We start from the raw sequence: 27,382 nt of genomic DNA on the forward strand, positions 1-27,382 counted from the left end.
AGGCATTTACTGACTAAGATTTCTCATGTAGTAGATAAACATGTCCATAACGCGAAAAATCATCAATAAAGGTGATGAAGTACTTCTCTTTATTGAAAGAATTTACATCAAACGGACCACATATATCGGTGTGTATGATTTCAAGAAGCTGAGTGCTTCTCATGGCTCCTTTCTTTGTGTGTTTAGTTTGTTTGCCTTTAATACAATCCACACACACATTCAGATCAGTAAAATCTAAATCAGGAAGGATTTCATTCTTTACTAATCTTTGCATCCTTTCTTTGGAAAAATGTCCCAAACGTTTATGCCACAAATAAGCATATCGTTCATCCACTAAACTACGTTTAGTGCCAACATTGTGATGCAAAGTCATAAGAGTTTCAACATATAAATTATCCAAATTCAATTTATATAAATCATCATAAAGTGTACCAGATCCAATCATAAAAGTACGCTTAAACAAACTGAAACAACCATTCCCAAACTTAAAAGAGTATACAGCAACATCAAGCTTAGACAAAGAAATTAAATTCCTAGTGATACTAGGTACATAAAAAGTATCCATAAGGTCTAAGTGATATCTAGTGTTGAGGATTAGACGATAAGTCCCGACCGCTTCCACTGAAACTTTCTCTTTATTGCCCATGAAGGCAAACTTCTCATTTGGGTTTATGGTTCGGGTTGTAAGAAATCTCTGCATCACATTAGAAACATGAGTCGTACATCCAGAATCAATCTACCACGTATTATGGGGAACTTCAGTTAAGTTTGATTCAAAACATACGTAAGCATTATGCTCACCTTTCATTTCGAACCAAGCTCTACGCTTTATGCAGTCCTTCTGGAAATGTCCAGACTTCCCGCAGAAATGACATTTGTCATTTTTCTTCTGGATTTTGGTTGAGGACTTGTCAATCTTCAGTGGTCCTTTACCCTTTCCATGTTTCTTAGAAACTTTCTTTCCAACAACTCCTTGATTCTTCACATATTGAATAAAGTGGCTTTCTGAGTTCTTCAGTCGGGTCTCCTCCTGAACTAGCATACTGTGCAATTCATGCACATTCCACTTGTCTTTCATGGTGTTGTAGTTCATCTGGAACAGACCATACTCAAACGGTAATGAGTTCAGAATGAACTGCACGAGAAAACCTTCATCCACTGCCATTCCTAAAGACTTAAGTCTTGCTGCGATATTTGTCATCTCGATCACATGCTCATGCATAGTACGCGAACCGTCAAACTTCATAGTGGTCAACGTACTCATCAGTGTCCCTGCGAGAGACTTATCAGCAGTTTGGGAGCGTTCTTCCACAAATTTCATTCTTTTGCGTCATCAGTTTTGGGAAGAGCTGACTTTATATTGCTTGCTATGCTCATTCTCATAAACATTAAGTTAAGTCTGTTTGATCTTGTCCAAGCTTTGTAATGGGCTTTCTCTTCATTGCTACTAGCATCCGTGATAGCAGCCGACTTTTCAACTTGAAAAGCTAGATCAAGATCCAACACACCTAAGTGAAATTGGACTTGCTCACTCCAGTAAGGGAAATTCAACCCATTAAAGACCGGAACAGACGAAGCATACGAGTGTAAAGATATCGGAATAGAGGCTGCAATTAACACATGCCTAACATCAATGCTTTGAGTCATAAAACTAAACGTAAAAACAGATTCAGATATAAACAATCATTCTATGCATACTAATGTTCTCCTTTGGGAGATCCAATAATATACAAACATAAACATAATGATGCTAATCATATTATAACATTATTGATAATTAAAATATGCATCAACTAGAATCACCTACTACCTTTGGGTATATAAATAAAACTAGTGACGCATACAAAATTATCTACAATCATGTTCATTAATTATGAGAATAATTAATCAACGGCGATCCTTAAATGTCTTATAATTAATGAATTTCAATTAACCCATAAATTTAATTATTCATAATTTAGCATCCATATTATGGGTAATTAAAATAAAAAACATTAATAATTTGAAATTATATAAACTTTAAAATTTTGGCCATTTGGTGACTAACAAAATTTATCATACTTAATTTCAAATAAATAAATACACATACATTTAATTGCTATAAAATTTATATAGCATCCTCATTAATTTTAATTTAACAATAACAACCATAAATATTATTATAAATTAAAATAAAATAATTAATTATTTATATAAATAAAATAATTAATATTAATTTTATTGGTGACGTAAACCAATCAAAATATTACCTATTTTTCCTAAGCACGTTCAGACATGGGTAGTTTTATTCCATTCACTACCTCATTTCAAAAAACACGTTCACACATTACTTTATTCTAAATTAAAATAAAATAAAATAATAATAATAATAACACTTTCACACATAACAGTATTATTATATCTTCATTCAATTGCCAATTAAAAACAAAACACCATTACAGTAAAGCACGCGCACACATAAATTCTGATTAATGACAATAGTGAATGCAATATTTTAATGGCAGCAGCATCGTTTATAAAATTAAATTAGGGTTTATAACATTAGGGAAAAACATAAGAGAAACATTATATAATAGGAGAATCATAAATCCTATAACCTTATTCTGATATCACATGTAAAAACTAATTAAGAATATTTAAGATTTATGATTCTCACAATAAAACATAATAGAGCACTAACCTTGATCAATGAGAGATCCTGTGAATATGCGTTCTTCAAATTTGTAATCTTGTGTGCTCTTCGATCACTGTTTCCCAATCTATCTTTTCACCTTTCTTTCTCTTCTCACACGTTCTTGATGGGTTAATGTAAAAAAAACCTTATGACCAGAGACAGAACCCAATTCCTTTTTATACCAATGTCCATCAAGTTGGTTTTTATTTTATCTTATCTTTATTTTATTTTATTATCAATTCCCATAATAATAACCAATAAATCTTTATATTTTATTAAATCACAATTGGATCCATCATAATATTTCAAATGAGTCACTATTAGAATTAATTCGTTAATTAATTATAACACCATAACCGTATTATCTTAAAATTTTAAACAAAAATACAATATTAAATAGTTTATATATATATATATATATATATAAAAGATTAATGTTATATATATATATATATATATATATATATAATTACATTCTTTCACTGCAATTCATATATGAAAAATATATAATCCAATAATAATATAGTATATAAAAAATTTTAGCATTTACATATCGTGACAATATTTCACAATCATTTTTTATCAAAATATATATATATTTATTTGTCAAATTAATTAATACTAATATTTGTTTAATTAAATTTAATGGATTGATCTCAACAATATAACGTAAAGTTTGGTCGGAAGAGAAGGAAAAAAAAAATGGTTTGGAAGAGGAGAAAGGTTAAAAAAACACTACAATTAACATAAAAATATTCCGACATATAATGATAATAACCTATTATACAAATATTTTCTTTTACTCCTCTTCAAATATCAAGCGTGTTTTTTTTTTTCCGATTAGAATTTGGTTTCCGAAAAATTGAACCATGAAAAAAAAAAATTCTAACTTTTTTTTAATCCATTTCCTTTAAGTTATAATTTAAAATTTTATTGTTGAGAATCGAGTTGTGATTTATTTTTTAACTAATTTTCTTTTAATCAGATGTTCTCAAAAATCGAAATTTGACCTAAAACAATTATGCTATACACATATTTATTTATCTAAGTAATTTTTTAATTCATATACCGTGTTCTAGGTAAAAATATCAAACTTCTTCTTCCTCCCATACTTTTTTAATTCTTTCTTTCTTTTTTATTCTCTTTCCATCCTCTGTTTGTTTTCTCGCAACCGCACAAAAATGTAATAAATGAAAGGGTTCCATTTTCTCGACTATATTCCCCTTATAAGTTGAGTGTCAAAGAAACATTTCCCCAAATGAAAATGTTGTTTTTGTTCACCTTTGTTAATATTTACATAAGTTGTAATATACACTCTCATGGAACCTTCTCTTAGTGAAGCTCGCAGAGGATACCGAACCAGTTACACATTTCAATTTTGAAGTGTATTTTTTCCCTTTCATTTTATTCACCGTATTCTCTTCCTCACCAACTCAACTAGAAGGAAAGAAAGTTTTTTTTTTCTTGCGCTGAAAGGAGGCTTGGAAATGGCGTCAAGGGAACGAAAACCCAGAAAGGTCCTTCATTTCAAGCTTTCTTGTTCATTCCCCCTTATTTCTCACCTTCCTTAATTTTTTTTTTCTAAAACCTCTGAATCTTTTCATGTTATGTTTATCAAGTTTTAATTTTTTCTTCCTCTTTCGTTTTAACGTGTTTTCGAGTGTTCCTCTTTCTTTTGTCTGCAGAGGACGACGGGTACCACGCGCATGGATGCTGCCCTGGACGCAATGCGTCAATTTGGATTTGGGACAAGACTGACTCGAGAAACGGTTGAAGAGCTTCTCGATGTTGGTTTTCTCTTCTCTGAAGATCTAAAGGAAGAAAAATGCTAAATGTTTCGTTTTTAGAGTTTTGGTTTTCATTTTAACCTGTGGGGTTTTTCAGGTGTATGGTGGAACTCAAGGATGGCCCTTTATTGAAGAGACCTCTTACAAGCTCTTAATCGAGACCTTACTTAGCAAACAAGAAGTTGCTGCAGAAAAAGATAAGGTAAAATGTTTAGCATCTGCAGAATGTACAATCAAATGATTTTTTTGAAAGAATTCTCTTGAATGTTACTTATTTGTTTTAGGCAAAGTAATGTGTACTTTATTTGCAGGATGGTGAAAGAGGAGATGGTGTGAATAATGTGACACCATGTGCTGGGATTTCTGATGTTGGTTCTTCTGGACTGGTGTCTGAAATCACTGTATTGCATACTGGTAGTGATGCTTTTGACTTAACTACTCAATCCAGTGATCAAGGAGATGCATTACTCGACAATCTAGAAATTGGTAATTTTATTACATCCTCTCAATTACACCCATTTGAAATATGTTAGCATAACCCTTCACTGCCATCAAGAGTTTTAGCGTTCTGAACTTCAATTATCAAGGTTGATAATTGATAATTGGTATATCTCTTTGGATGACATTCACAATTATTTATTCACTAGACTTATTATCTAGTATTTATAATTCATTAAACTGAACCAAAACTAAGATAGAAGTTGAAGTTTTTTCTGTAATTCAAAACAATAGTTCTGATTCTGAATTCAAAGACATGATAATTGCTGCTTAACTGCATCACATTTGAGAAAAATGTCTGATTTCCCAGAAGAGTAAAGTAACACTTACTCTGACTATTATTCTGCTTATGCTAAACCTGTCAATTTGTAGATGTTGGGGATCTGGCCTTGCAGGCTGCAGTAGGAGGACCTGAACAAGGCACGAACAAGTCAAAAAATGAGCAAAAGTCTTCAGATCATGTCAAAGGAATCAATGATAATAGCACCATTGTGAACAAAGTTAAGAGCCCTTCTGACAAGGCTCTTATGATTCAATCTTCAAAAGCATTTAATCCTCTTCCGAGTCACAAGCGTGAAGGTTACTATGGATGGATTGGTAATGGTGGTGATGAGGATAAAGAATATGTCCACTTTCCAATTCCACCATTATCTGAACAAATTGAAAAGATGATTGGGCAGTATGAAGCTCCTCGAAGTGGCAGTAGTAGAAGGCGCAGGTGTAGATGGGATGAAAAACCAGAATGCAAGTAAATGAATCTATTGACCATTGTTTTGCCATTGCAAGTAGGCTAGGCTCATACGTATCCACTTGTTATCCATGAGACACTCAAGATGTCTCAATTGATTTATTTTTGTTACATTGTCTAACATTAACATGAGATCCTAAACAAAAGTGCAATTAAATTGTTCTCCCACTAATAGTTAAAATTTGTCATGTTCTGTTCTGTCCAGGGCCAATGAATTTGAAATCTAAACTATGAAGCAGGACTTTAATCTAAACCATAAAAAAAATTCAACACGGTAGTCAATAGATAGATGATTTTAAAGTATATTGACAAAAGTTGAACTTCTATGTTTTGTCAAAAGAGGTAAAACCAACTTTAGTGACGTATGTTTTGTCTTGTGATTATCTTCTAAAAAGAACTATTATAGGGATCTTAAAAAGATTTGAAGTTTAAAGAAGATTACAATATTAAATATCTTGATTTATTTTAAAAAATAGATAATAATAACAAATTGATGACAAATAAAGATTTTATTTTTTATTAAAATGAAAAGTTGTGGTTTTATTTTCATTTGTAATATATTGCAATAAACATGACTTTTACGGTAGTTATGTTTATCATTAAGTTTGCATAATAGGACAAGGAATTCCCATAACAAACGCGTGTCCTGTTTATATTCCACGTTGCAAATTCAATAAAAAAAATTAATAAAGAAAAACAAAAGGATTCTATCTAGTCGTTTAATCCGCTTAGGTGTCAAGCGCTGATTGGCCTTCGGAACTCCGCCCGCTTCATATTCGTCCCTGCAGAAAATATCATTGCGCGGGTATTTAAGAAAAATTATAGCGGATAATTGATTCCTCCTTGTTGCCACTGCTTCATCTTCTCCACCGATTTCTTCAATCTTCATTCGTTTCAATGGCGCTAGGGTTTCATCTCAATTAGAGGCACTGCTCGCTCCAAACGGAACCATGAGTCTCTCGCTAGCAGCTCCATCAGCTTTTCGCGGGAATCTCCTCCCTCCTCTGTCCCGCTGCACCTCTTGCTTCGAATTTGATCTCCGTTTTCACCGCTCCCACGGCTTTCCTCATTCGCGTTGTCGGTTTACTTCGTTCAAGTTGTTCCGGAACCCGAGGTAGGTACGAGTTTCTTTTTCTATGTACCGGATATCGTTCTGTTTTCCGATTGTTGCTGATTTGGCTTCAAATGCCGTTGGGTTTTCAACTGGAATAGATCGAGCCGGAGGCGAGGGATTGCTTGTAGTGTTACTGAGCCACAAAACGGCGGCGACGAGACGGTACTTTCAGTTTGCTGCCTGTTTTTGCATTTTTTTTAACTCCTTTTGTTGCTGGATTTTTCTTCAGGAGTCAGCATGTTCGTTTTCACTGACATTAGGCTTCAGAAGTTGAAGTGTGATATCATGATGACTTCTGACTTGAATTTAATTTAACTTTCCATAATTGCTCGAAATTTCTTGCATGTTTTCTTTTCGGGTCTGCTAACGAATGATAATAAGACAATGCTTAAGTAGTATTTAATACTTTTAATATAGTGTTTGTGCTTTTAATTTAATAAATATTTTTCGTTAAATATTTTAAATTTATCATTCAATGTATGACACTCTTGAACGTTTACTTATCTTCATCAACTAAGCCAAAGGCTTCCTTACAGGCTTGCCGTATTTCAGCACAATTTGATGAGAGTTGGATTTTTTATTGAACTCGTTTGTTAACGCTTGCAGCTGGCTAGTTTGAGGTCTCAACTCCCAAAGGATATTTGATTGTGAAGGAGAAGTATGAGGATGAATTATACTACCGTTACGTTCTATTAATGCTCTCTCTCATTTCAATTTATGAAAATGGTGGATAAATTGGAGCCTTAATTAAGTTTTATTACCTCAATAGAAAGTAAAATCTTTTAACAGACTCAATCAAAACACCTAAATTTACTAGGTACTTAAAACATCGTTAAGCCAAATTGGAATACATAACGAATAACTTTTGGTGCAAGAAGCCAAGGAGTTAGGTTTTCTTCAGATAAGACAATCTTTTGAGTCTCCTAAATGAAAAACAAAATGTGTTAGAGAGCTGTGCTTACTTTAGTGGATCACATGGATGGATTTAGACAAAAAATCAATTCAAATGAACAAACTTCTTGCCTTGAAAACAGCTTATACGTTGAATAGAGATAGAGAGGGGATCAAAAAGGCAAAAGTTGTCAGTTGGAATGTGGACCTTTCAGCAAATTTTAATTCAACATAATTTAATGGGTTGTGTTTTAGTTATTAGGATAAAAATAAATATTTTTTTTCCTTATATTGTTTGCACTCAAACACAATTTAGACATGCTTTTACCCTGACAATATGCAATTTTTAATTTACCTAGGAGAAAGAAGCATATAAAAATGGAGAAACACTACCTTCGGAAGATTCCTCTGTGCAAAGTACCTCTGCTCCTGTAGATGGAGAACAACTAAATGAATTTAGTGATGCAAATAAGGATCAAAATGATGTGCAGGTAATTTTGACTTGGTGAATTTCCATTATAAGTTTGATTAGACACAAATATGTTGGCAAAGGTTGTTCAGTATACACACACACATGCACTCTCTTCTCATTGTTTATTATCTTATTGTTGAAGACTTCTATAAAACCTGTTACTCACGGACATAATGTACTCAAGAATTTATCTTATGCAATTGATTTCATTTCTTATTTACTTATAATGTGTAAAGAATTTTTTAGGCTGCGATACAATGTTTTTAATAAGTCTGCATCACCACCATTTGTCAGAACTAAATCCTTAAAATGATACCTAGTTTTGCCACTCTGATTCCATCAATTTTGTATGCTGCTATAATCTCCTTAATAAATATTATAACTATTCTTTCATGGATTCAATATCAGTTTGAGTACTCAAAAAGAGAAAAGATGAAAATAAAATTGTCATTTGAAGTTAGGAACATTATGTGATACTTTTATTATCTCTCATTCTGCGGCCTTATGGTTAGAACAGAGTTTGGATAGCGATGAAGTTGCCAGTGGGTCACCTCTGCCAGGTGTGAAGGTGATTACTCTGTATCAAGTATTTCCTCCTTTAGAAGAGCCATTCTCTTTTCTGTTTTCGTTTTTAATTTTTCCATGTTTCTGTTATTTATGTGTTTTTACAGCCTCAGAAATTGGATGAAGCAATAAAAATTCCTAAGGAAACAATCGAAATTTTAAGGAACCAAGTTTTTGGCTTCGATACCTTTTTTGTAACAAGCCAAGATCCTTATGAGGTGTGAGCCTATCTTTCCTATAATGTATTTTTCCTAACGTGAAGAGGTCTTGTATGAAGTTTGGGTCCTTCTTTTCTGCCAGGGTGGAGTGTTGTTCAAAGGGAACTTGCGAGGGCAAGCTGCTAAAAGTTATGATAAAATTTCTAAGAGATTGAAAGTGTGTAGTATTTTCTATTTCTCTGCTTAAGTGATTTTGTGAGCGATTCTAGTCTAAATCAATGTCTGAACTATATTTATGCATGGTTATTATTGTAGGATAATTTTGGAGACGAGTACAAGCTTTTTCTTTTAGTAAATCCAGAGGATGACAAGCCAGTGGCTGTTGTAGTTCCAAGAACAACCTTACAACCAGAGACAACTGGTACTTGTTTTAGCTTTTGCAACATTGTGGATCAAAAATTATTTTTTGTAAAGCTCATCATTTGTAATTCTGGTGTTACTTATAATGGCAGCCGTACCTGAGTGGTTTGCTGCTGGAGCTTTTGGACTGGTTACGGTTTTTACCTTACTTATTCGCAATGTTCCTGCTTTGCAATCCGATTTATTGTGAGCTGTTTTCTTATGCCTTAAATTGTCACTTCATACGTTGATATGTCTTAGGCAAGAGTGTTCTGTCACACAAAACTATTTCATGTGTTTTATTTACTATACTGATACAATCGTGTATACTCCTTCGCTTGAGTAATAAGTTCAAAAGTATTACAAATACACTGTTTAGGTAAATACATGTCTATCTTCCAGGCTGTATATTCTTAAATAGGATGGTCTCATAAAATAATTTAATTAGTGATGAATTGTTGTCTTTTTCATAGGAATAAATCTTTATTTCTTGTTGTCATTTTCCTGGTTGACTGATTGTTTCGTATTATAGATGCTTCAATTTCGTATGCACCTATAACTACAAAGGGAAATTTAGGTGTCATTTGGTTCAATAATTACTTCAACTAGTGATGAATTCTGGTCCAGCTTTCATAGGAATAATTCATTGGTCTTTTTGTATTATCTTGGTTGATTAGTTGTTCCATTATGCTTCAATTTGGTATGCATTTATAATTATTCAATAAAATTTAGAAATCACTTGGTTTAGCTAAGTTATTCTGTTTTCACTTTTAATTACAACATGTCTTTTAATTTCACTGTTTTCATTCAAACCTTTTTGAAGATAACGAAAGTGAAAATAAGGAGAATTTTCAAGTAAAAGTGAAAGTTTTAAAAAGAAAACTGAACATTTTTTTTTTTTGTGTGAAACAAAGACATGTCATGCAAACTTTTTGCAAATGAGAAAAGTGAAAATAAAGTGATTTTTCTTGTAATTAAAAGTGAAAAAAAAAACAGAACTTTTTTTTGAACCAAATGCTAGTGAAAGTATTTTCCATATATTGGAGGTTCTAATTACAGCATAAGTTTAGATTGGTGTGCATAGGCTTTAGCACTTGATTATCAGTTAAAGATTTATTTCTTAAATGTTTATGAATAATTATTCTACATATAAGAAGATATTTGTTAGTTTACTACACATTTTTTATGTTTCACCAAATTACTATTATTAATGTTCCAGATCATCTTTCGATAATCTGAACTTGTTAAAGGATGGCCTACCTGGAGCCCTTGTTACTGCACTTATTCTGGGGGTACATGAGCTTGGTCACTTTTTAGCTGCCAAAGACACTGGAGTTAAACTTGGGGTCCCGTACTTTGTTCCTAGCTGGCAGGTTATAAGATAAAATTATTTATCTTCTATCATATTTTTTTGGTAAAGATATTTCTTCAATTAAATGACAATAATGGAGGGTATCATGTTTTTCATCTGGTATGTATTACTTAAATTATTCGGAGTATGTATACTTGCATAGAGCATGCATTTATTTTTATGTTGGATTATTTTTTATCCTTGTTGATGCATGACAATTTGAAGCATTCCATCTGTGCTTGTCTTGCACATTATAACTGGTGGTTGGTATTAAATTGCGTGAGACCTTTTGTTACATTGTCATTTGGGAATTGCTTCTGTTGCTTTTCTACAAAGTCAAATCTTGCCTTCGGAATTGCATGACTGTAATTGGTGTCTGAAAATGGTGGCATTCATCTTAATTCTCCTGGATTGGTTAATATTGTGGTGCTGTAGAGATGGAGTGATGTCTTTTCTTCTCATGTTTATTGCCAACTAATTTAATATGGTATAATTTGGTGTCGATATTCAAACGGACATTTTCCTGATATGTACAATTAGATATTGGCCAATGGCCAAATTTTCTCTTGTTATGTAGAATTTCTAGCATCTTAATACGAGATACAGAAATCTGATGCGTAATTTGGTCGGCAGATAGGCTCCTTTGGTGCCATTACGAGGATAAGAAACATAGTACCCAATCGTGAAGATCTGCTCAAGGTTGCAGCTGCCGGACCATTAGCTGGCTATTTCTTGGGTCTTTTGCTTCTGCTTATTGGTTTTGTCTTGCCTCCCAGTGATGGTCTTGGTGTTGTTGTTGATGCTTCTGTGTTTCACGAGTCGTTTCTTGCCGGCGGTATTGGTAAGCTACTCACTATAGTAAGCATAAAGAAATTTAGATAGACTGTGTCTGCATTCATTTATGGGTTTATCAAAATAATTTAAAATGAGCATTTATTTGCTATTATTACTACCACAGAGGAGCAACAAATTAAATCCGGTGGCTGCCCGATGTAGTACTAAATACTTTTATCAATATATAGTGACCATTTTTATTTACTTTTTTAGCAAAGCTGCTTCTGGGTAACGTTCTCAAGGAAGGAACTGCAATTTCTATCAACCCTCTTGTGATTTGGGCTTGGGCAGGACTCCTTATCAATGCCATCAACAGTATTCCAGCCGGAGAGCTTGATGGAGGGCGAATTTCTTTTGCCCTATGGGGAAGAAAGGTACAAGATTTAGTAACATTTTTGAACAAGCAAACTCTTATAAGCAAAACTTGATTTGTGAGTATCATGATAATATTTGACTAATTACATCACATAGTTGCTTCCTTTGTTTCCCTTACGTGAAGATACTGACTTCAGTCTATTCCACAGGCTTCATTACGCTTCACAGGAGTTTCAATTGCGTTACTGGGACTCTCGTCACTGGTTAATGATGTAGCTTTCTACTGGGTAGTTCTCATTTTCTTCTTGCAAAGAGGTCCAATTGCACCACTCTCTGAGGAAATAACTGATCCTGATGAGAAATATGTTGCCATTGGAATAACAGTTTTGCTCTTAGGCTTGTTAGTATGCCTCCCATATCCTTTCCCATTTACAGACGAAACCCTCACAAGTTTCTAGACATAGTTGCCTCATTGAACTCTGGCAGTGTCCCTTTAGACTGCTAGAAAATTTTATAACAGATTAGAAGGTAGGATTTTTGGTGAATTATACTCTCAACGTTTGCTCATTCCGGGTGAATAATCACACGTCAAATTTTTAGGCTGCAAACATCATAGTTTAGTTATTCATGATTCATTAACATGAACATTTTCTTTTTTTAATTTTAAATTCCAACTTCCACAACGTATAATGGATGGAAAATAGAAAAAATACTTGAAATTTTGAAAGCAAGATATGTATCATGTTTTTAAAGTTTGAGGATGTTTTACATTTTGTTCGGCAAAAGTAATATGAGTCAGTTTAAAGTTGAAAAGGTCAACTCTGTTTCAGATGTAGTTTTATAGTTGAATAAGGAAAGTGGTTAAAAATGGCGTATTAAATTTATCAATTTAAATAATAGATAAATGTTTTATAAATCTTAATTTATTTTATAATAAAAATATTTTTGAGCAATTACAAGCTTAGTTTTGAATTAATCTTAAAATTTTGTAATTTTTGTTTATATTTAAAAATGTTGTAATTAATTTATTGGTTTCATTTTTTTCTTCATATTTCTCAATCTTATATTTTAAATGTTTCAATTAAATTTAAAATGAAAATAACATGATAGACATTATAAATAAGCATAATAATATATGGTAATATGACTGTATATTAATATCATAAATGTAGTGTTAACTAATAAAATAAATACGTAAATAGTGAGTAGCTAAAGTAAAATGTATAAAAAAAAATTAGTGCATATAATAAAAATAAAAATTGAATAATAAAATTCCTCCTTGGGAAAAAATGTAAGTTTAATAAATGTTTTAAGGACAGTAAATAATGATTAAGAAACTAGAAGTTAAAATGTTATTTAAAGAAGCATCTTAAAAATATTACAAGTTATTAAATCAATTATTTTAATAAATACTACTAATTGACTAAACAGGTTTGTTTGTTAATAAAAGTTAGAAGCTAACTTAAAATGACACTCATAATTTCTTCTAAAATATTTGTACTCTAAATTTTTTTTAAAAGATTTGATTCATTTTTTATTTAACTCTAATGCATTGATATATCAGCTAATTTACCTCCAACAGTATATATCATATTATAAATACTTATTTTTCTTAAACATCACAACATCTTTTAATGACAATTATAATAAAAATATCAAATTCAATACATTAAAAAATTTATATCACAAGATAATCCTTCAGATTATAGACATCTTGTAAGCCCTATTTTCAGTTTCATGTGTTGGGCCTGGCCTCTTCGTAGACCCAAGGCCAGCCCTACAGCAGAACCCTAATACCCCACTCAGTTGTCTCATTTGACTCTGTTAGGAATACAAGTGTGAATCTAAGTCCCACATTGACCAGAAATGAGAAAGTAGAGCACTATATAAAAATAAAGACCCATAAACCCATTGCCTTAAGGTTTTGGGTTGAGAGTGGTGTCAGTGTCTTATGTGGTTAGGCTCAGATCTCATTGGTGTTGTTCTCCCCAGTGAAACCCCCTCTTTAAATCTGACAAGTGGTATCAGAGCCGATGGTTAAAAACCGGCTCAGACGAGTGTAGTATGGTCCTAGTATGGAAAGTCTTCCTGACAAATGTCCCAGTTAAGGGTTCCAGGTAAGCGTGTCCCGTTAAGAAAAACGGCGGTACAAAAAAGGGCAGAAAAAAGGAGTACTCGTGGTTGCTTCCGCTGCAGGGGGAGTGTACCAATGTGGTTGAAGGGACTCACCCTTGGGGGGGAGATTGTTAGAAATCCAAGTGTGAGTCTAAGTCCCACATTGACCAGAAATGAGAAAGTAGAGCACTATATAAGAATCAAGACCCATAAACCCATCGTCTTAAGGTTTTGGGTTGAGAGTGGTGTCAGTATCTTATGTGGTTGGGCTCAGGTCTCATTGGTGTTGTTCTCCCCAGTGAAACCCCCTCTGTAAAACCTGACAAGTGGTATCAGAGCCGATGGTTAATACCGGCTCAGACGAGTGCAGTACCAGTATGGTCCTAGTATCGAAAGTCTTCCTGGCAAGAGTCCCAAGATAAGGGTTCCAGGTAAAGCGTGTCCCGTTAAGAATAACGGCGGTACAGAAAAGGGCAGAAAAGGAGTACTCGTGGTTGGGTACAGAAAAGGGCAGAAAAGGAGTACTCGTGGTTGGGCAGCTTCCGCTGGAGGGGGGTGTACCAATGTGGTTGAAGGGACTCACCCTTGAGGGGGAGATTGTTAGGAATACAAGTGTGAATCTAAGTCCCACATTGACCAGAAATGAGAAAGTAGAGCACTATATAAAAATAAAGACCCATAAACCCATTGCCTTAAGGTTTTGGGTTGAGAGTGGTGTCAGTGTCTTATGTGGTTAGGCTCAGATCTCATTGGTGTTGTTCTCCCCAGTGAAACCCCCTCTTTAAATCTGACAGACTCTTGTCACCTTTTCAGAAACAACCCTCCTCTCCATCCCACAACTCAAGCAAGGAGCTCTGCTAGGCCACAGAGAAAACTCCATCTTCAAGCTAAACTCAGTGTTCTTCTTTGGTAAGTATCCCAGATCTATTATAGCCTTTCCTTTTTCTCCTTCACTTCCTTCTAGTTGGCGTTTTGTTGCGGTTAGGGTTCCATTTCTCACTCTCGTTTTGGGTCTTGGGGTTTCCGTTTTAGCTCACTATTGTAGTCCGTAAAGCTGTTGTGCCAGGTTGCGTTCTTTAGGTTGCTGCTCTTTTCTCGTGTCTAGAAAAGGTAAGGGGAGCTAGTTTTTCTGTTTGTGAAATCTTAGTGCTTTTCCATATATTTTTGCTTTATTTCGTGAATGGGATGGTTTAAAATAAGGTGCTTGTATGTGAATGAACTGTTTGATGAATGTTGTCTAGTTGTGGTGCTACATGTGTGAAACAGTGGGGGAGAACTGGTATTCTCGCCTAAACGAGCTTGTTTCGCTCAGGCGAGAATAGCAGAGAGCTCGCCCTGGTGCTGCTCGAGCATCTCGCCCAGGCGACCAAAGCTGGTTTTGAGCGACGCGTTGTCTCGCTCAGGCGAGAATGGCTCGCCCAAGCGAGTACTCGAGGAAAGCCAGTGTACTCTGTTTGCCTCCTCGTTTAGGCGAGGGGTTTTATATTTTTGGGCGAATGACAATCTCGCCCAGGCGAGCTGGACTCGCCCAAGCGAGGGCTCGCAGAGTGCCACTGTTCCAGGCCTCGCCTAGGCGAGAAAGCCTAGCTTAAGCGAGACAGTCGCTGCAGCTTAGGCGAGGTCTTCTAGCCCAGGCGAGAATAGTGTAGTTTTATGTTTTTGGATTCCTGTTTACCTTGGGTGTGGCTATTTATCTCGAACATGCAAGATTATGGTGTGATTTCATGAGTTGTAGGAGTTGTATGCACTGAAATCTGTGTGTTAGCATGAGTAATATATAAAATTTTGTTTGGTTTGTTGAGAATGTGCATGAGAAATGAATGTGGAGATAACAAGTGGTGGTTATGAGATACGAAACATGAGATTGGTGTGAAATAGGCGTAATTCCATAAGTTTTGTGGAGAGACTTTATGGTGGCGTGTAGTGTGTATATTGAGATATGGATTCAAGTAAGGACCGCATCTCGAAACTCTAAAGGGTCAGTGAGTCTTATATAGAGCAAACTGACCCAAGTGGTGAGAGTAGCGGGAGGTCCTAGTCTATAGCAGGATAATGGCCTTAGACGCTTAAAGGCTAACCTTGTGTGTGGTAGGGTGAAACCCATTGGCAATGGCTCTGCAGAGCAGTAGAGGCCACCACAAGTGCAAGCGTCCAGTGAATCCGATCCTAATATATTTATCCTGATAATTGAGTCATAGTGTCCTGCTTGTTTGCCATAACATGATGTTCTGTGCCTGTTGTGTTGCATGTTAAGGAATGTTTAAGTACTTGTCCGTTGTATCATGATAAGATTAAATTACACTAGCTTACCCTTGCATTTCTGTTTATGTTCCTGTTGTGTTTTTGTAAAACTGTTAACTTTCTCTTAGGTTGTTTATGACATAGTGGTATGCCTAAATTTGTTTTCACAGTATACTTCTGGATGACTGTAACAGTTACCTTTTCTACGTTTATGTTCATCTGAGTGCTTCTCGTTACTATAATTTTGTGATGCTTTATTTAATAGTTTAATCTATTGAGAATGGGACGTCACACATTTCTTCTTCTAATCCATCACAACACTTTTACTGATAAAATTAAACTAAAATTATCAGATTTCAAAAGAGATAAGTATATTACATATAATTAAATCTAATCATCTTATTTTAACGAATATGAGGTTGTAATGCATCTTTAACATGTTAAATGATTTTTGGAGTGGTGGACTCCTTGTTGGTGTAAGTGGGTTTGTAGAATCTTGCCATGATCATGGTGTTTTGATTAATTTTCACTAATTACATCACTGAGATATTTGTTTTATGAACCCAATCTTGACTTCTTGTCATATTGAAGTAGTTTTTCTTTTGCATCAGAGAAATTAAAGTTTGGGTGGACAATTAATGTGTGAAACCAGATTAATGACCCAAATTAATGACAATTACTATGCAATAGAGATGTAAATGTTACAAACTTTCCGTACAACTTTTTATTTAAATATGGCAATGCTCTCTTACAGGCCTCACTTTCTTTCTATCTAATCATTTACAGCCCCTTAGTTTTACAAAGCCGAAGACTCCTAATTTCCAAGTCTCACTAAAAAAAATTTAAGATCCTTCTTTGTTGCCAACTCATTCCTATCTTTCAACAAAATCATTGAATAAAATTATGCCAATGCTTTTAATTCCACTTTCTTCATTATTTAATAATGCCCTACTTAGGATAGCCAGGATGCCTTATGTTTTTTTTCAAATATTTTTTTTATTTAATTTCTATTTTTTTCTTCATTTTAATATCTGAAATTTGAAAGATTAGAATTTTAATCAATTTTTTAGTCTTATATATATATATATATGTTATATTTTAATTAGTTAAATTATTCTTTTATTATACCTTATATAAATATGATAGGTCTAAGGTTTAATTAGACCAAAATAAATCCAAACAAAATTGGTAATTGAAATGAACATAAAATTTTTAAAAATTTAGTAATATAAAAATAAAAACAAAAAGTATAATTTAACCATTTAAATATACAAATTACTCACAAATATATTTTTGGAATGACGACATATAAGAAACCGGGACTTTAATCCTTCTCAACTCTCGTTCTTGCTACTTTTTTAGACAAAATCAACATGCAATGTTATTTTTATTTTGCTTTCATATTGACTGCTATTTTTTTGCTTGAAATATAAACCTAGGTATAGAATAAATTCATCGATAATATATATCCTCTAACACACATGCAAAAATTGAATTACATGTTTTTTAGATGCACGAACACTATCTAAACATCATCTAAATCTATATGCACATCTTATTTTTGAAAGTTGTTTAAAATAATAATAATAATAATAATAATAATAATACTTTTCTAAATAAATTAATATAAGCGCACACGGTTAAATTTGTTTAATTGTAAGAAATAGATCAACACAAATTGAATTGTTCTTCATTGTAAAAAATAAAAAATAGATTAGTTTAAAGTGAAACCTCAAAAAAAGTGAACTATATCTGTAAATTAAAAAGTAATCTCTTTTTTATAAAAATAGTAGCTTGTTATAACCTGTTTTGAAAAGTTTGTAAAGTAATCTTTTCTTGAAAAAAAAAAATGTTCTTAAACATGTACAGCTTTTTAAAACTTATGAATCGATCTATTTATCATACTAGTTAACAACAATATTTTTATAATATATCAAAATAAAAAGAGCACTTCTTCAACTGTCTTTTACCAGGACTCCAATTATGGAAATATGAAAAATTAATATCTATTTTTTTTAAATCAACAGTGAATACAGTGGAAAAAAGTTTAGTCAATAAATAAGTTTAGCCCATTGGATTTTAGTCATTAAAAAAGTTTAGTCAATAAATTAATGTCCTTTTTTTTCTTTTTTAAATCAAGAGTGATGTAGTGGAGAAAAGTTTAGTCAAGAAATAAGTTACCTAAGATAAACATTTCATGTATGCACTTCGTATCTTGCTCTCTGCAAAACAATGACTCTAACAGTAGTACTGTTTCTTCTCAGTGTTGTTTCACAAACCTTGGTGTACACGGCACCAGCTACGGTCGCTCTTTTGAGTTCAGAGAGTGATAAGGTAGCTTTGCTTGCCTTGAAGAAGAAGCTTACCAATGGAGTGCCTAATTCCCTTCCATCATGGAACCACTCTTTGCATTTATGTGAGTGGCAGGGTGTAACATGCAGTCGCCTCCACATGAGAGCCTCTGTCTTGCACTTGGAAAATCAGAACTGGAATGGTACTCTTGGACCATCTTTGGGCAATCTAAGCTTCCTCAGAGCCCTCATTCTTTCCAACATCAACATGCATGGTGAAATCCCGACACAAATTGGTCGACTAAAGAGGTTGCAGCTTCTTGACTTGAGCAACAACAATCTAAATGGTCAGATTCCTATGCACCTTACCAACTGCTCTAAACTTGAGGTCATTAACTTGTTGTACAACAAACTCAATGGAAAAATTCCCTCCTGGTTTGGACTTGAATCCATGACACGGCTTAATAAGTTGCTTCTTGGTGCCAATGATCTAGTTGGTACTGTCCCACATTCTTTGGGGAATCTTTCATCCCTCCAAAATATCACAGTGGCAAGAAATCATTTGGTGGGAAGTATACCACATGTTTTGGGTCGATTACCAAATTTGAAGGAGCTGAATCTTGGTTTAAATGATTTGTCAGGAGTAGTGCCTGATTCTCTTTATAACCTTTCCAATATTCAAATTTTTGTTTTCGGGGTAAACCGGTTATCTGGTACTTTTCCACCAAACATGCAACTTGCTTTTCCAAACCTTCGAGCATTCTTGGTTGGAGGGAACCAGTTCAGTGGAACTTTCCCGTCTTCAATATCCAACATCACCGGATTGCAAGCGTTTGAGATCTCCTCAAACGGTTTAAGTGGACCAATTCCTCCCACTTTGGGAACCTTAAAGAGACTTCAGACGTTTCACATTGCGTACAACAGTTTTGGAACAGGGAGAGCCAGTGATTTGGATTTCCTTTCATCATTAACCAATTGCACTCAATTGCGCCTACTTCTTTTGGATGGTAATGGATTTGGTGGCGTGGTTCCAGATCTCATAGGCAATTTTTCTACCCACCTGACAACTCTTAGTATGGGGTTGAATCGAATATCTGGAATGATACCTGATGAAATTGGACAGCTAATCGGTTTAATCGACTTCGTGGTGGCAGATAATTATCTGGAGGGAACTGTCCCAGATTCGATTGGAAGGCTTAAAAATCTAGTAAGATTGGCCCTGCAAGAAAACAAATTGTCTGGTAATATTCCTACTGCCATCGGCAATCTTACTATGTTGTCTGAACTTTATCTGCACACAAATAGATTCGTTGGAGACATTCCATTTAGCCTTAAATACTGCATACGAATGCAGTCATTTGGTGTTTCCACCAACAACTTGAATGGAGATATCCCTAATCAAACATTTGGAAATTTGGAGGGTTTGGTAAATCTTGACTTATCATACAATTCTTTCACTGGTTCCATCCCTTCAGAGTTTGGAAACTTGAAGCACCTTTTCGTATTATATCTTCAAGGAAACAAATTTTCTGGTGAAATGCCCAAAGAGCTTGGCGCTTGTTCCGGGTTAAGAGAGCTTGTGTTGCAGAGTAACTTCTTCTGCGGAAGCATTCCTTCGTTCTTGGGCTCTTTAGGATCCCTTGAATTCCTAGATCTTTCTAACAACAACTTCTCAAGCACAATCCCTGTCGAATTACAAAAGTTGAGTTATTTGAATACTTTGAACTTGTCTTTTAACCATCTTTATGGTGAGGTTCCCACCGAAGGTGTCTTTAATAATGTTACAGCAATTTCACTCATCGGAAATAAGGATCTCTGTGGCGGAATACCTCAACTGAAGCTTTCTGTCAAGTTTTACAGAGGGGGTTTCACTGGGGAGAACAACACCAATGAGATCTGAACCTAACCACATAAGACATTGACACCACTCTCAACCCAAAACCTTCCTGAATGTTCTCAGTTGCCCTCAAAGAAACACAAGAGGTCTTTCAGAAAGAAACTCATCCTCATCACTGCAATTGTCGTTGGAGTGGGTTTGGTTTCTTCAACGCTGTTTATCAGCATCTATTTGTTCAGGAAAAGGCCCAAAACACCATCGACTTCATGTTCTCCTAAAAACAAGTACGTAAAGGTTTCATATGGAGAACTGCATAAAGCAACCAATGGATTTTCTTCATCCAATTTGGTAGGGTCTAGAGGCTTTGGTTCTGTATATAGTGGATCTCTTCTCCCTTTCAAGACACCTATAGCTGTGAAAGTATTGAATCTTGAAACAGTTGGGGCATCAAAGAGTTTCGCAGCTGAGTGCAAGGCTCTAGGAAGGATCGTGCATCGGAATCTTCTCAACATCTTGACTTGTTGTTCAAGTATTGATTATAACGGTAAAGATTTCAAGGCTATAGTTTTTGAATTCATGCCTAATGGCAGTCTAGAAAGTTTGCTGCACGACAACGTTGAGCCCGAGTCGAGAAATTTCAGTCTCAACATTTTTCCGTTTTTCATAGTTTATTACTTTACTTTTCCTTAACTATTTTTCAATTGTTGTCCTTTTAATGTAATATATATGACTATTAGATTCTACATTTTATGCATTTAAAGAATGAGTTATATTGTATACAAAAATATAAGAATGTTTTCATGAGTGTAGCATTATAATTTTTTTTTTTGTTTTTGATATATAACGTTGAATCAATGTGTAACATCCAATTTTAACAACTTAAAACTAATAAAATAGGATATTCCACCTGCGTTCAAAATAGATAAACAAATGTATAAAGTATATTAATACTGTCTTACAAATGATCGGACTATATAAATATATTAATTATACATACCAAACATTTTTAACTCTAAACACAAGCTAACCACTTACAACAACTTTCCATGAAAACTTCCTTCCGACCTAAAAGATGGCTCCTCAACCTTCAGAGGTGTCTCTAAAACTATAACCACCACTGTTCCCACCGAATAGGTGATCATCGTAAAAGGAAAACATACAACACAAGACAGAAACACAGAAGAAGGGTAAGCTAATGACTTTTAAAGAATTTTCTTAAACTATATAATATTGATATATCTAACAACTACAGACAAGCAGATATTCACATACATATATATTTATAAACTACGACTCAACTAATCTGGATACATGCATTGAGGTCGGATCCAGTCAATTATGCACTTGTAGTGACATCTCATGCTCTGTAGGGTGATAGATTAAGAGTGAAAACTCTATCACATACAAGGTAAGTCCGTTAATACCTATGGTCAAGAAAAAACTTCTAGGCTAGGACCTCCTGCTCCTCTCACCACATACTCCATTCCTCTCTACTTGAGAATTTGAATGGTTATTAGAGCGTCAGGATAACTGCCAAGACAATCCCTACCTCAATGCATACCCTAGCACAACCACTGTTAATCCTCCTTGGGGTAACATCAACTAATCTCAACTCAATCTCATATAAACAATCTCATATTATATACTCATCATTCATAATAATTACAAAGCTTCTATGATAACTAAAATACCACCCAATTTAACTCAAAAATACAAGTTTCAAGCTCTGACTCACTCGTCCAGCTAGTAGCACTCGTCCAGCCACTGGCCCATGCTCGCCTAGCCACTGGCCCATGCTCACCCAACTAGTACTACTCGCCCAACCACCGGTCCAGATCTGGAAGTTCCTCACTTGGAAATTATTTATTAGAAAATACTAGTTGTTGTACATTAATATTATGATCCAAATAACATTATTATGATCCATTATAAAATTTGTTTTGATTCTTTATCCATTATAAATTTATTATGATCCAAATAATAGTTTGTTTAATGAATCTTTACTATATATAAGATACTTTTTTAAGGAAAAAAACATACATCCAATATCATGAGTAATGCATGTGTTGTTTTTCAATCATATTTGAAATTTCACTAAAGTAAAACTCTAAAATTGGTTTGTTCTCTTTTTCTTTTAGCTCTTTATGTTTAGTGAATACAGTTATATTATTCACTTATATTTATAATATACACATTTAATTATTTTCTGTGTAATTTTTTAATAAACTTTTAGGGTATAATTGACATTCTTGGGTCCATTTTAACACCCCGTCTTCCACTGCCTCCAATCCCCACTCAAGAGATAATGAATCATTCAAGTTGGCACTTTCCATAAGGCAGGGCAATGCCAATATGAATGTCAAAGATTGATGTCAAACAATAGAATAAAGACATGTTTTACATTAACGGGACAAAATTCATCAATTTTTTTTTTGGTGTTTCAAACTATGACAGAATCCACTTAGAAATTTTTTAGTCTAGTTACAAATACAAATTCTATATCATCTTCAATTACACCTTTTAACACAAGTAAAACTAAAACATTTCTTCCTGCGTCTTTTAATTATTTGTAAACATAGCTACATTGAATTTGAATTTGTCCGGAATAGTCAAAGTGTGAGCCAAAGTCTCACACTAGATAGAATAGAAAAAATTAAACACTATATAAAAATAAAGATTCATACTACCGTTGTCTTAACCCAACAGTCCATTGTCTTAAGGTTTTGGGATTAAAACCATGTCAAAGGCTTTATATGTGTAAGACTATAATGTGATACACAATCTTTCAATGACTATAATTTCAATGACTACAAACCTATGACCCATGTCACATCAATATATAAACCCAACAGAATTTACTGACATGGCATCTTAAAAATAATGATGGAACTGAATTTACTTAAGTAATTCGACATCAGTCATCTCAAAAGTCAAAGTAAACTTAGCAAATCTACCGTTAAGTTTCTACAACTAAAGTCATTGATTGTCCAGGGGAGAAAAATTCAACCAATGTGTAGTAAGTCTTAAGTCCAGGTTATGTGTAATGGCTGACTGATTTGAAGTGTAGTTTTGGAAGCACGCCCAGTACCATAAGAAACCGCGTCCATCTTTTGGATGATGCAAAGGCAATGGTCCCCCAGTAGCTTTCATCCAAACATTACAACTACTTCAACTCCAACGTAAGACCACATCCTACTTTGTGCAAAACAATGGCTGTTATTCTATTCATGTTCCTTCTCAGTGTTGTTTCACACAACTTAGTGCACATGATGCCACGTACAGTTGCTCTCTCTTTGAGTTCAGAGAGTGACAAGCAGGCTTTACTTGCTTTGAAGCTTAAGCTTACCAATGGAGTCGCCAATGCTCTTCCATCGTGGAACAGCTCTTTGCATGTCTGTGAGTGGAAGGGTGTTGCATGCGGACAACGCCACATGAGAGTCTCCGTCTTGCACTTGGAAAATCAAACATGGGGTGGCACTCTTGGACCATCTTTGGGAAATCTAAGCTTCCTCACAACCCTCATTCTTTACAACATCAACTTGTATGGGGAAATTCCCACACAAATTGGACAACTAAAGAGGTTGCAGCTTCTTGATTTGAGCCACAACAACCTAAATGGTCAGATTCCTATACACCTTGCCAACTGCTCTAAACTTGAGGCCATTGGCTTGTTGGAAAATAAACTCACTGGAAAAATTCCCTCCTGGTTTGGAAGTGGATCCATGACACGGCTAAAAAAGTTGTCTCTTGGTGCCAATGATCTAGTTGGTACCATCCCACCTTCCTTGGGGAATCTTTCATCCCTTCAAAATATCTCAGTTGCTAGAAATCATTTGGTGGGAAGTATACCACATGTTTTGGGTCAATTATCAAATTTGAAAAAACTGAATCTGGCTTTAAATAGTTTGTCAGGAGTAGTCCCTGATTCTCTTTATAATCTTTCTAATATTCAAATTCTTTCTCTCGCGGTAAACCAGTTGTCTGGTATTCTTCCATCAAAAATGCAACTTGGTTTTCCAAACCTTCGAGCCTTTTTGTTTGGAGGGAACCAGTTCAGTGGAACATTCCCGTCTTCAGTATCCAACATCACCGGATTGCAAGCGTTTGATATCGCCTCGAATGGTTTTAGTGGGCCAATTCCTCCCACTTTCGGAACCTTAAATAAACTTCAAAGGTTTAACATTGCTTACAATAGTTTTGGAAGTGGGAGAGCTCGTGATTTGGATTTCCTTTCATCATTAACAAATTGTACTCATTTGCGCATACTTCGTTTGGATGGAAATGGATTTGGTGGTGCAGTGCCACGTCTTATCGGCAATTTTTCTACCTATCTGAGTATTCTTACTATGGGGTCGAATCAAATATCTGGAACGATACCTGAAGGAATTTGGCAGCTAATCAGTTTGGCCGATATCACCATGGAAAATAATTATCTAGTGGGAACTGTTCCAGATTCAATTGTAAGGCTTAAAAATCTAGTACGATTAAACCTAGGAGAAAACAAATTGTCTGGTAATATTCCTACTGCCATTGGCAATCTTACTATGTTGTCTGAACTTGATCTGCACACAAATGGATTTGTTGGAGGCGTTCCATTAAGCCTCAAATACTGCATGCGAATGCAGTCAATTGATGTTTCCACCAACAACTTGAATGGGGATATCCCTAATCAAACCTTTGGCAATTTTGAAGGTTTGACAAAGCTTGACTTATCCTACAATTCTTTCACTGGTTCCATCCCTTCAGACTTTGGAAACTTGAAGCACCTTTCCGGTTTGTATCTTCATGGAAACAAATTGTCTGGTGAATTACCCCAAGAGCTTGGCGCTTGTTACGGGTTAACAGAGCTTGCATTGGAGAGTAACTTCTTCCGCGGAAGCATACCGTCGTTCTTGGGCTCTTTAGGATCCCTTGAATTCCTAGACCTTTCTAACAATAACTTCTCAAGCACAATCCCTGTTGAACTACAAAAGTTGAGTTATTTGAATGCTTTGAACTTGTCTTTTAACCATCTTTATGGTGAGGTTCCCACAGGGGGTGTCTTTAATAATGTTACAGCAATTTCACTCATTGGAAATAAGGATCTCTGTGGTGGCATACCTCAACTGAAGCTTCCTGCATGCTCTAAGTTGTCCTCAAAGAAACACAAGTGGTCTTTTAAAGAGAAACTCATCCTCATCATTGCAATTGTCGTTGGCGTGGGTTTGGTTACTTCAACACTGTTTATCAGCATTTATTTGTTCAGGAAAAGGCCCATAACACCCAAAACACCATCGACTTCATGTTCTCATAAAAACAAGTACGTGAAGGTTTCTTATGGAGATCTGCATAAAGCAACCAATGGATTTTCTTCATCCAATTTGGTAGGTTCGGGAGGCTTTGGTTCTGTATATAGTGGATCTCTTCTCCCTTTCGAAACACCTGTTGCTGTGAAGGTATTGAATCTTGAAAGAGGTGGTGCATCAAAGAGTTTCGCAGCTGAGTGCAAGGCTCTAGGAAGGATCATGCATCGGAATCTTCTCAACATCTTGACTTGTTGCTCAAGTATTGATTATAACGGTAAAGATTTCAAGGCTATAGTTTTCGAGTTCATGCCTAATGGCAGTCTAGAAAGTTTGCTGCACGACAACGTTGAGCCCGAGTCGAGAAATTTAAGTGTCAACCTTGATCTTGTGGTAAATATTGCTCTTGACGTTGCTAATGCATTGGATTATCTTCATCATGGTTCTGAGGAAGCTATAGTTCACTGTGATATTAAGCCAAGCAACGTTCTTCTTGATGATGACATGGTTGCTCACTTGGGTGATTTTGGGTTAGCAAGACTCGTTCATGTGGCAACGGGACATTCCAGCAGAGATCAAGTTAGTTCCTCTGCAATTAGAGGAACCATTGGATATGTTCCACCAGGTACAGTTCTTCTCTATCCTTTAAAATGACTACCTCTGCTTTTTGAATACCCGGAGGCAACATCAGTATATATGTATTTTAATTTGTTGTGATAAAAATGGTGGTGGAAACAGAGTACGGAACAGGTTGTCGAGTATCAACTAAAGGAGATATGTACAGCTACGGAATTCTTGTGTTAGAGATGGTGACAGGGAGGAGACCAACAGATGCAATGTTTGGTGAAGGTGCAAGTCTACACAAATTCTGCGAAATGGCAATTCCAGAAGGGATCACTGAGATAGCAGATTCACGTTTGCTTGTACCAGTTGTTGAAGAAGGAAGAAGGATGATGGAAATAAAAATTAGGGAGTGTTTGGTGGGCTTAGCAAGGATTGGAGTTGAATGTTCTGCAGAATTAGCTGTTGATCGAATGGACATAAAAGATGTGGTACTGGAACTGCACTCAATCAAACAGAGGCTGTGTCACTGAGTCACTAGTTACATTTTTTCTTAAGTCTTACCTCCATCACTTGTATCTTTTCTCTTCCACATGTTAATCTCCTTTCAACTTCCTGTTCTGCTTCGTGGTGTAATTTGTTGTTCAATAATGAGAAAGGCTTTGAAAGAAAGACCTTGAGATAGAACACATTTTTACGTATTTCCTAAAAGCTAAGAAATCTATGCTTTGAAATTCATTTTGTTGCCCAGGGTCCAATTTATTTCCGATTTGTATCTGCCCTATATTTGTATTTATATATTTTTATTTGCCATGGTCCAATTTTGAATTATTCAAACACGGTTTATTTGTTATTTTATTTTGAAATGATATAATTATAATGTGCACATTTTTATTTAATGTTAAAGAAAAGGAAATGTAAATCCTTTTAATTTTAAGGACATTTGTTACTTGATTAAGAAAAAAAAATAAGAGTGTGCAACTTCTCGTATCTTTATTTGAAAATGGAATAATATAACGGTTGAATATTAATGTAACTAAACAAATAAAAGATCATAAAGAAAAATATGTGAGATAAAATTACCAATAATAGGTATGGTTGGTCCATGAGAGCTCAATCCTGAATATCAAAGTGTTGGGAATAGTCCAAGTGTGAGTCAAAGTCTCACATTTGATAGAAAAGACAAAGTTAAACACTGTATAAGAATAAAGACCCATAACAACATTGCCTTAAGGTTTTGGGGTTAAAGT

General features: G+C 34.7%; 4 protein-coding genes across 4 annotated transcripts; all 4 read left to right on the forward strand.

Annotated features, from left to right (window-relative positions):
* The first annotated feature begins 3,896 nt into the window (after positions 1-3,896).
* Positions 3,897-5,905, forward strand: LOC114193985 (uncharacterized). The gene is made up of 5 exons (XM_028084000.2): positions 3,897-4,191; positions 4,360-4,461; positions 4,559-4,663; positions 4,773-4,947; positions 5,332-5,905. Exons 1-5 carry the CDS (start codon positions 4,162-4,164, stop codon positions 5,709-5,711), a joined length of 792 nt encoding a protein of 263 aa, XP_027939801.2. The 5' UTR covers positions 3,897-4,161; the 3' UTR covers positions 5,712-5,905.
* A 622-nt stretch (positions 5,906-6,527) lies between these two features.
* EGY2 (ethylene-dependent gravitropism-deficient and yellow-green-like 2) lies at positions 6,528-12,413 on the forward strand. The gene is made up of 12 exons (XM_028082752.2): positions 6,528-6,821; positions 6,920-6,983; positions 8,072-8,203; positions 8,702-8,752; positions 8,856-8,966; positions 9,049-9,123; positions 9,222-9,327; positions 9,419-9,512; positions 10,525-10,678; positions 11,290-11,497; positions 11,704-11,864; positions 12,015-12,413. Exons 1-12 carry the CDS (start codon positions 6,658-6,660, stop codon positions 12,261-12,263), a joined length of 1,569 nt encoding a protein of 522 aa, XP_027938553.1. The 5' UTR covers positions 6,528-6,657; the 3' UTR covers positions 12,264-12,413.
* A 5,980-nt stretch (positions 12,414-18,393) lies between these two features.
* On the forward strand, positions 18,394-20,979 carry LOC114195132 (uncharacterized). Its single transcript, XM_085665990.1, has 2 exons — positions 18,394-20,292; positions 20,395-20,979. The coding sequence occupies exons 1-2, from the start codon at positions 18,394-18,396 to the stop codon at positions 20,977-20,979; spliced, it is 2,484 nt and encodes an 827-aa protein (XP_085522116.1).
* Positions 20,980-23,498: 2,519 nt separating this feature from the next.
* Positions 23,499-26,743, forward strand: LOC114195517 (uncharacterized). The gene is made up of 2 exons (XM_085665525.1): positions 23,499-26,196; positions 26,310-26,743. Exons 1-2 carry the CDS (start codon positions 23,499-23,501, stop codon positions 26,663-26,665), a joined length of 3,054 nt encoding a protein of 1,017 aa, XP_085521651.1. The 3' UTR covers positions 26,666-26,743.
* The last annotated feature ends 639 nt before the right edge of the window (positions 26,744-27,382 follow it).

This window comes from Vigna unguiculata, chromosome 8 (genome assembly GCF_037176805.1).
Source record: "Vigna unguiculata cultivar grain cowpea cultivar isolate G323 ecotype 2 chromosome 8, ASM3717680v1, whole genome shotgun sequence".
In the NCBI taxonomy this organism is placed as follows: Eukaryota; Viridiplantae; Streptophyta; class Magnoliopsida; order Fabales; family Fabaceae; genus Vigna; species Vigna unguiculata.

Bases quoted from the DNA above. Each gene is read 5' to 3' on its own strand.
- LOC114193985 (XM_028084000.2), top strand. From the start codon at position 4,162: ATGGCGTCAAGGGAACGAAAACCCAGAAAG. The intron at 4,462-4,558 runs GTTGGTTTTCTC...GGGGTTTTTCAG, and splicing joins CGGTTGAAGAGCTTCTCGAT to GTGTATGGTGGAACTCAAGG. The intron at 4,948-5,331 runs GTAATTTTATTA...GTCAATTTGTAG, and splicing joins ACTCGACAATCTAGAAATTG to ATGTTGGGGATCTGGCCTTG.
- LOC114195132 (XM_085665990.1), top strand. From the start codon at position 18,394: ATGACTCTAACAGTAGTACTGTTTCTTCTCAGTGTTGTTTCACAAACC. The intron at 20,293-20,394 runs CTTTCTGTCAAG...TCAACCCAAAAC, and splicing joins GCGGAATACCTCAACTGAAG to CTTCCTGAATGTTCTCAGTT.
- EGY2 (XM_028082752.2), top strand. From the start codon at position 6,658: ATGAGTCTCTCGCTAGCAGCTCCATCAGCTTTTCGCGGGAATCTCCTC. The intron at 8,204-8,701 runs GTAATTTTGACT...TGGTTAGAACAG, and splicing joins AGGATCAAAATGATGTGCAG to AGTTTGGATAGCGATGAAGT. The intron at 8,967-9,048 runs GTGTGAGCCTAT...CTTTTCTGCCAG, and splicing joins CAAGCCAAGATCCTTATGAG to GGTGGAGTGTTGTTCAAAGG.
- LOC114195517 (XM_085665525.1), top strand. From the start codon at position 23,499: ATGGCTGTTATTCTATTCATGTTCCTTCTCAGTGTTGTTTCACACAAC. The intron at 26,197-26,309 runs GTACAGTTCTTC...TGGTGGAAACAG, and splicing joins CATTGGATATGTTCCACCAG to AGTACGGAACAGGTTGTCGA.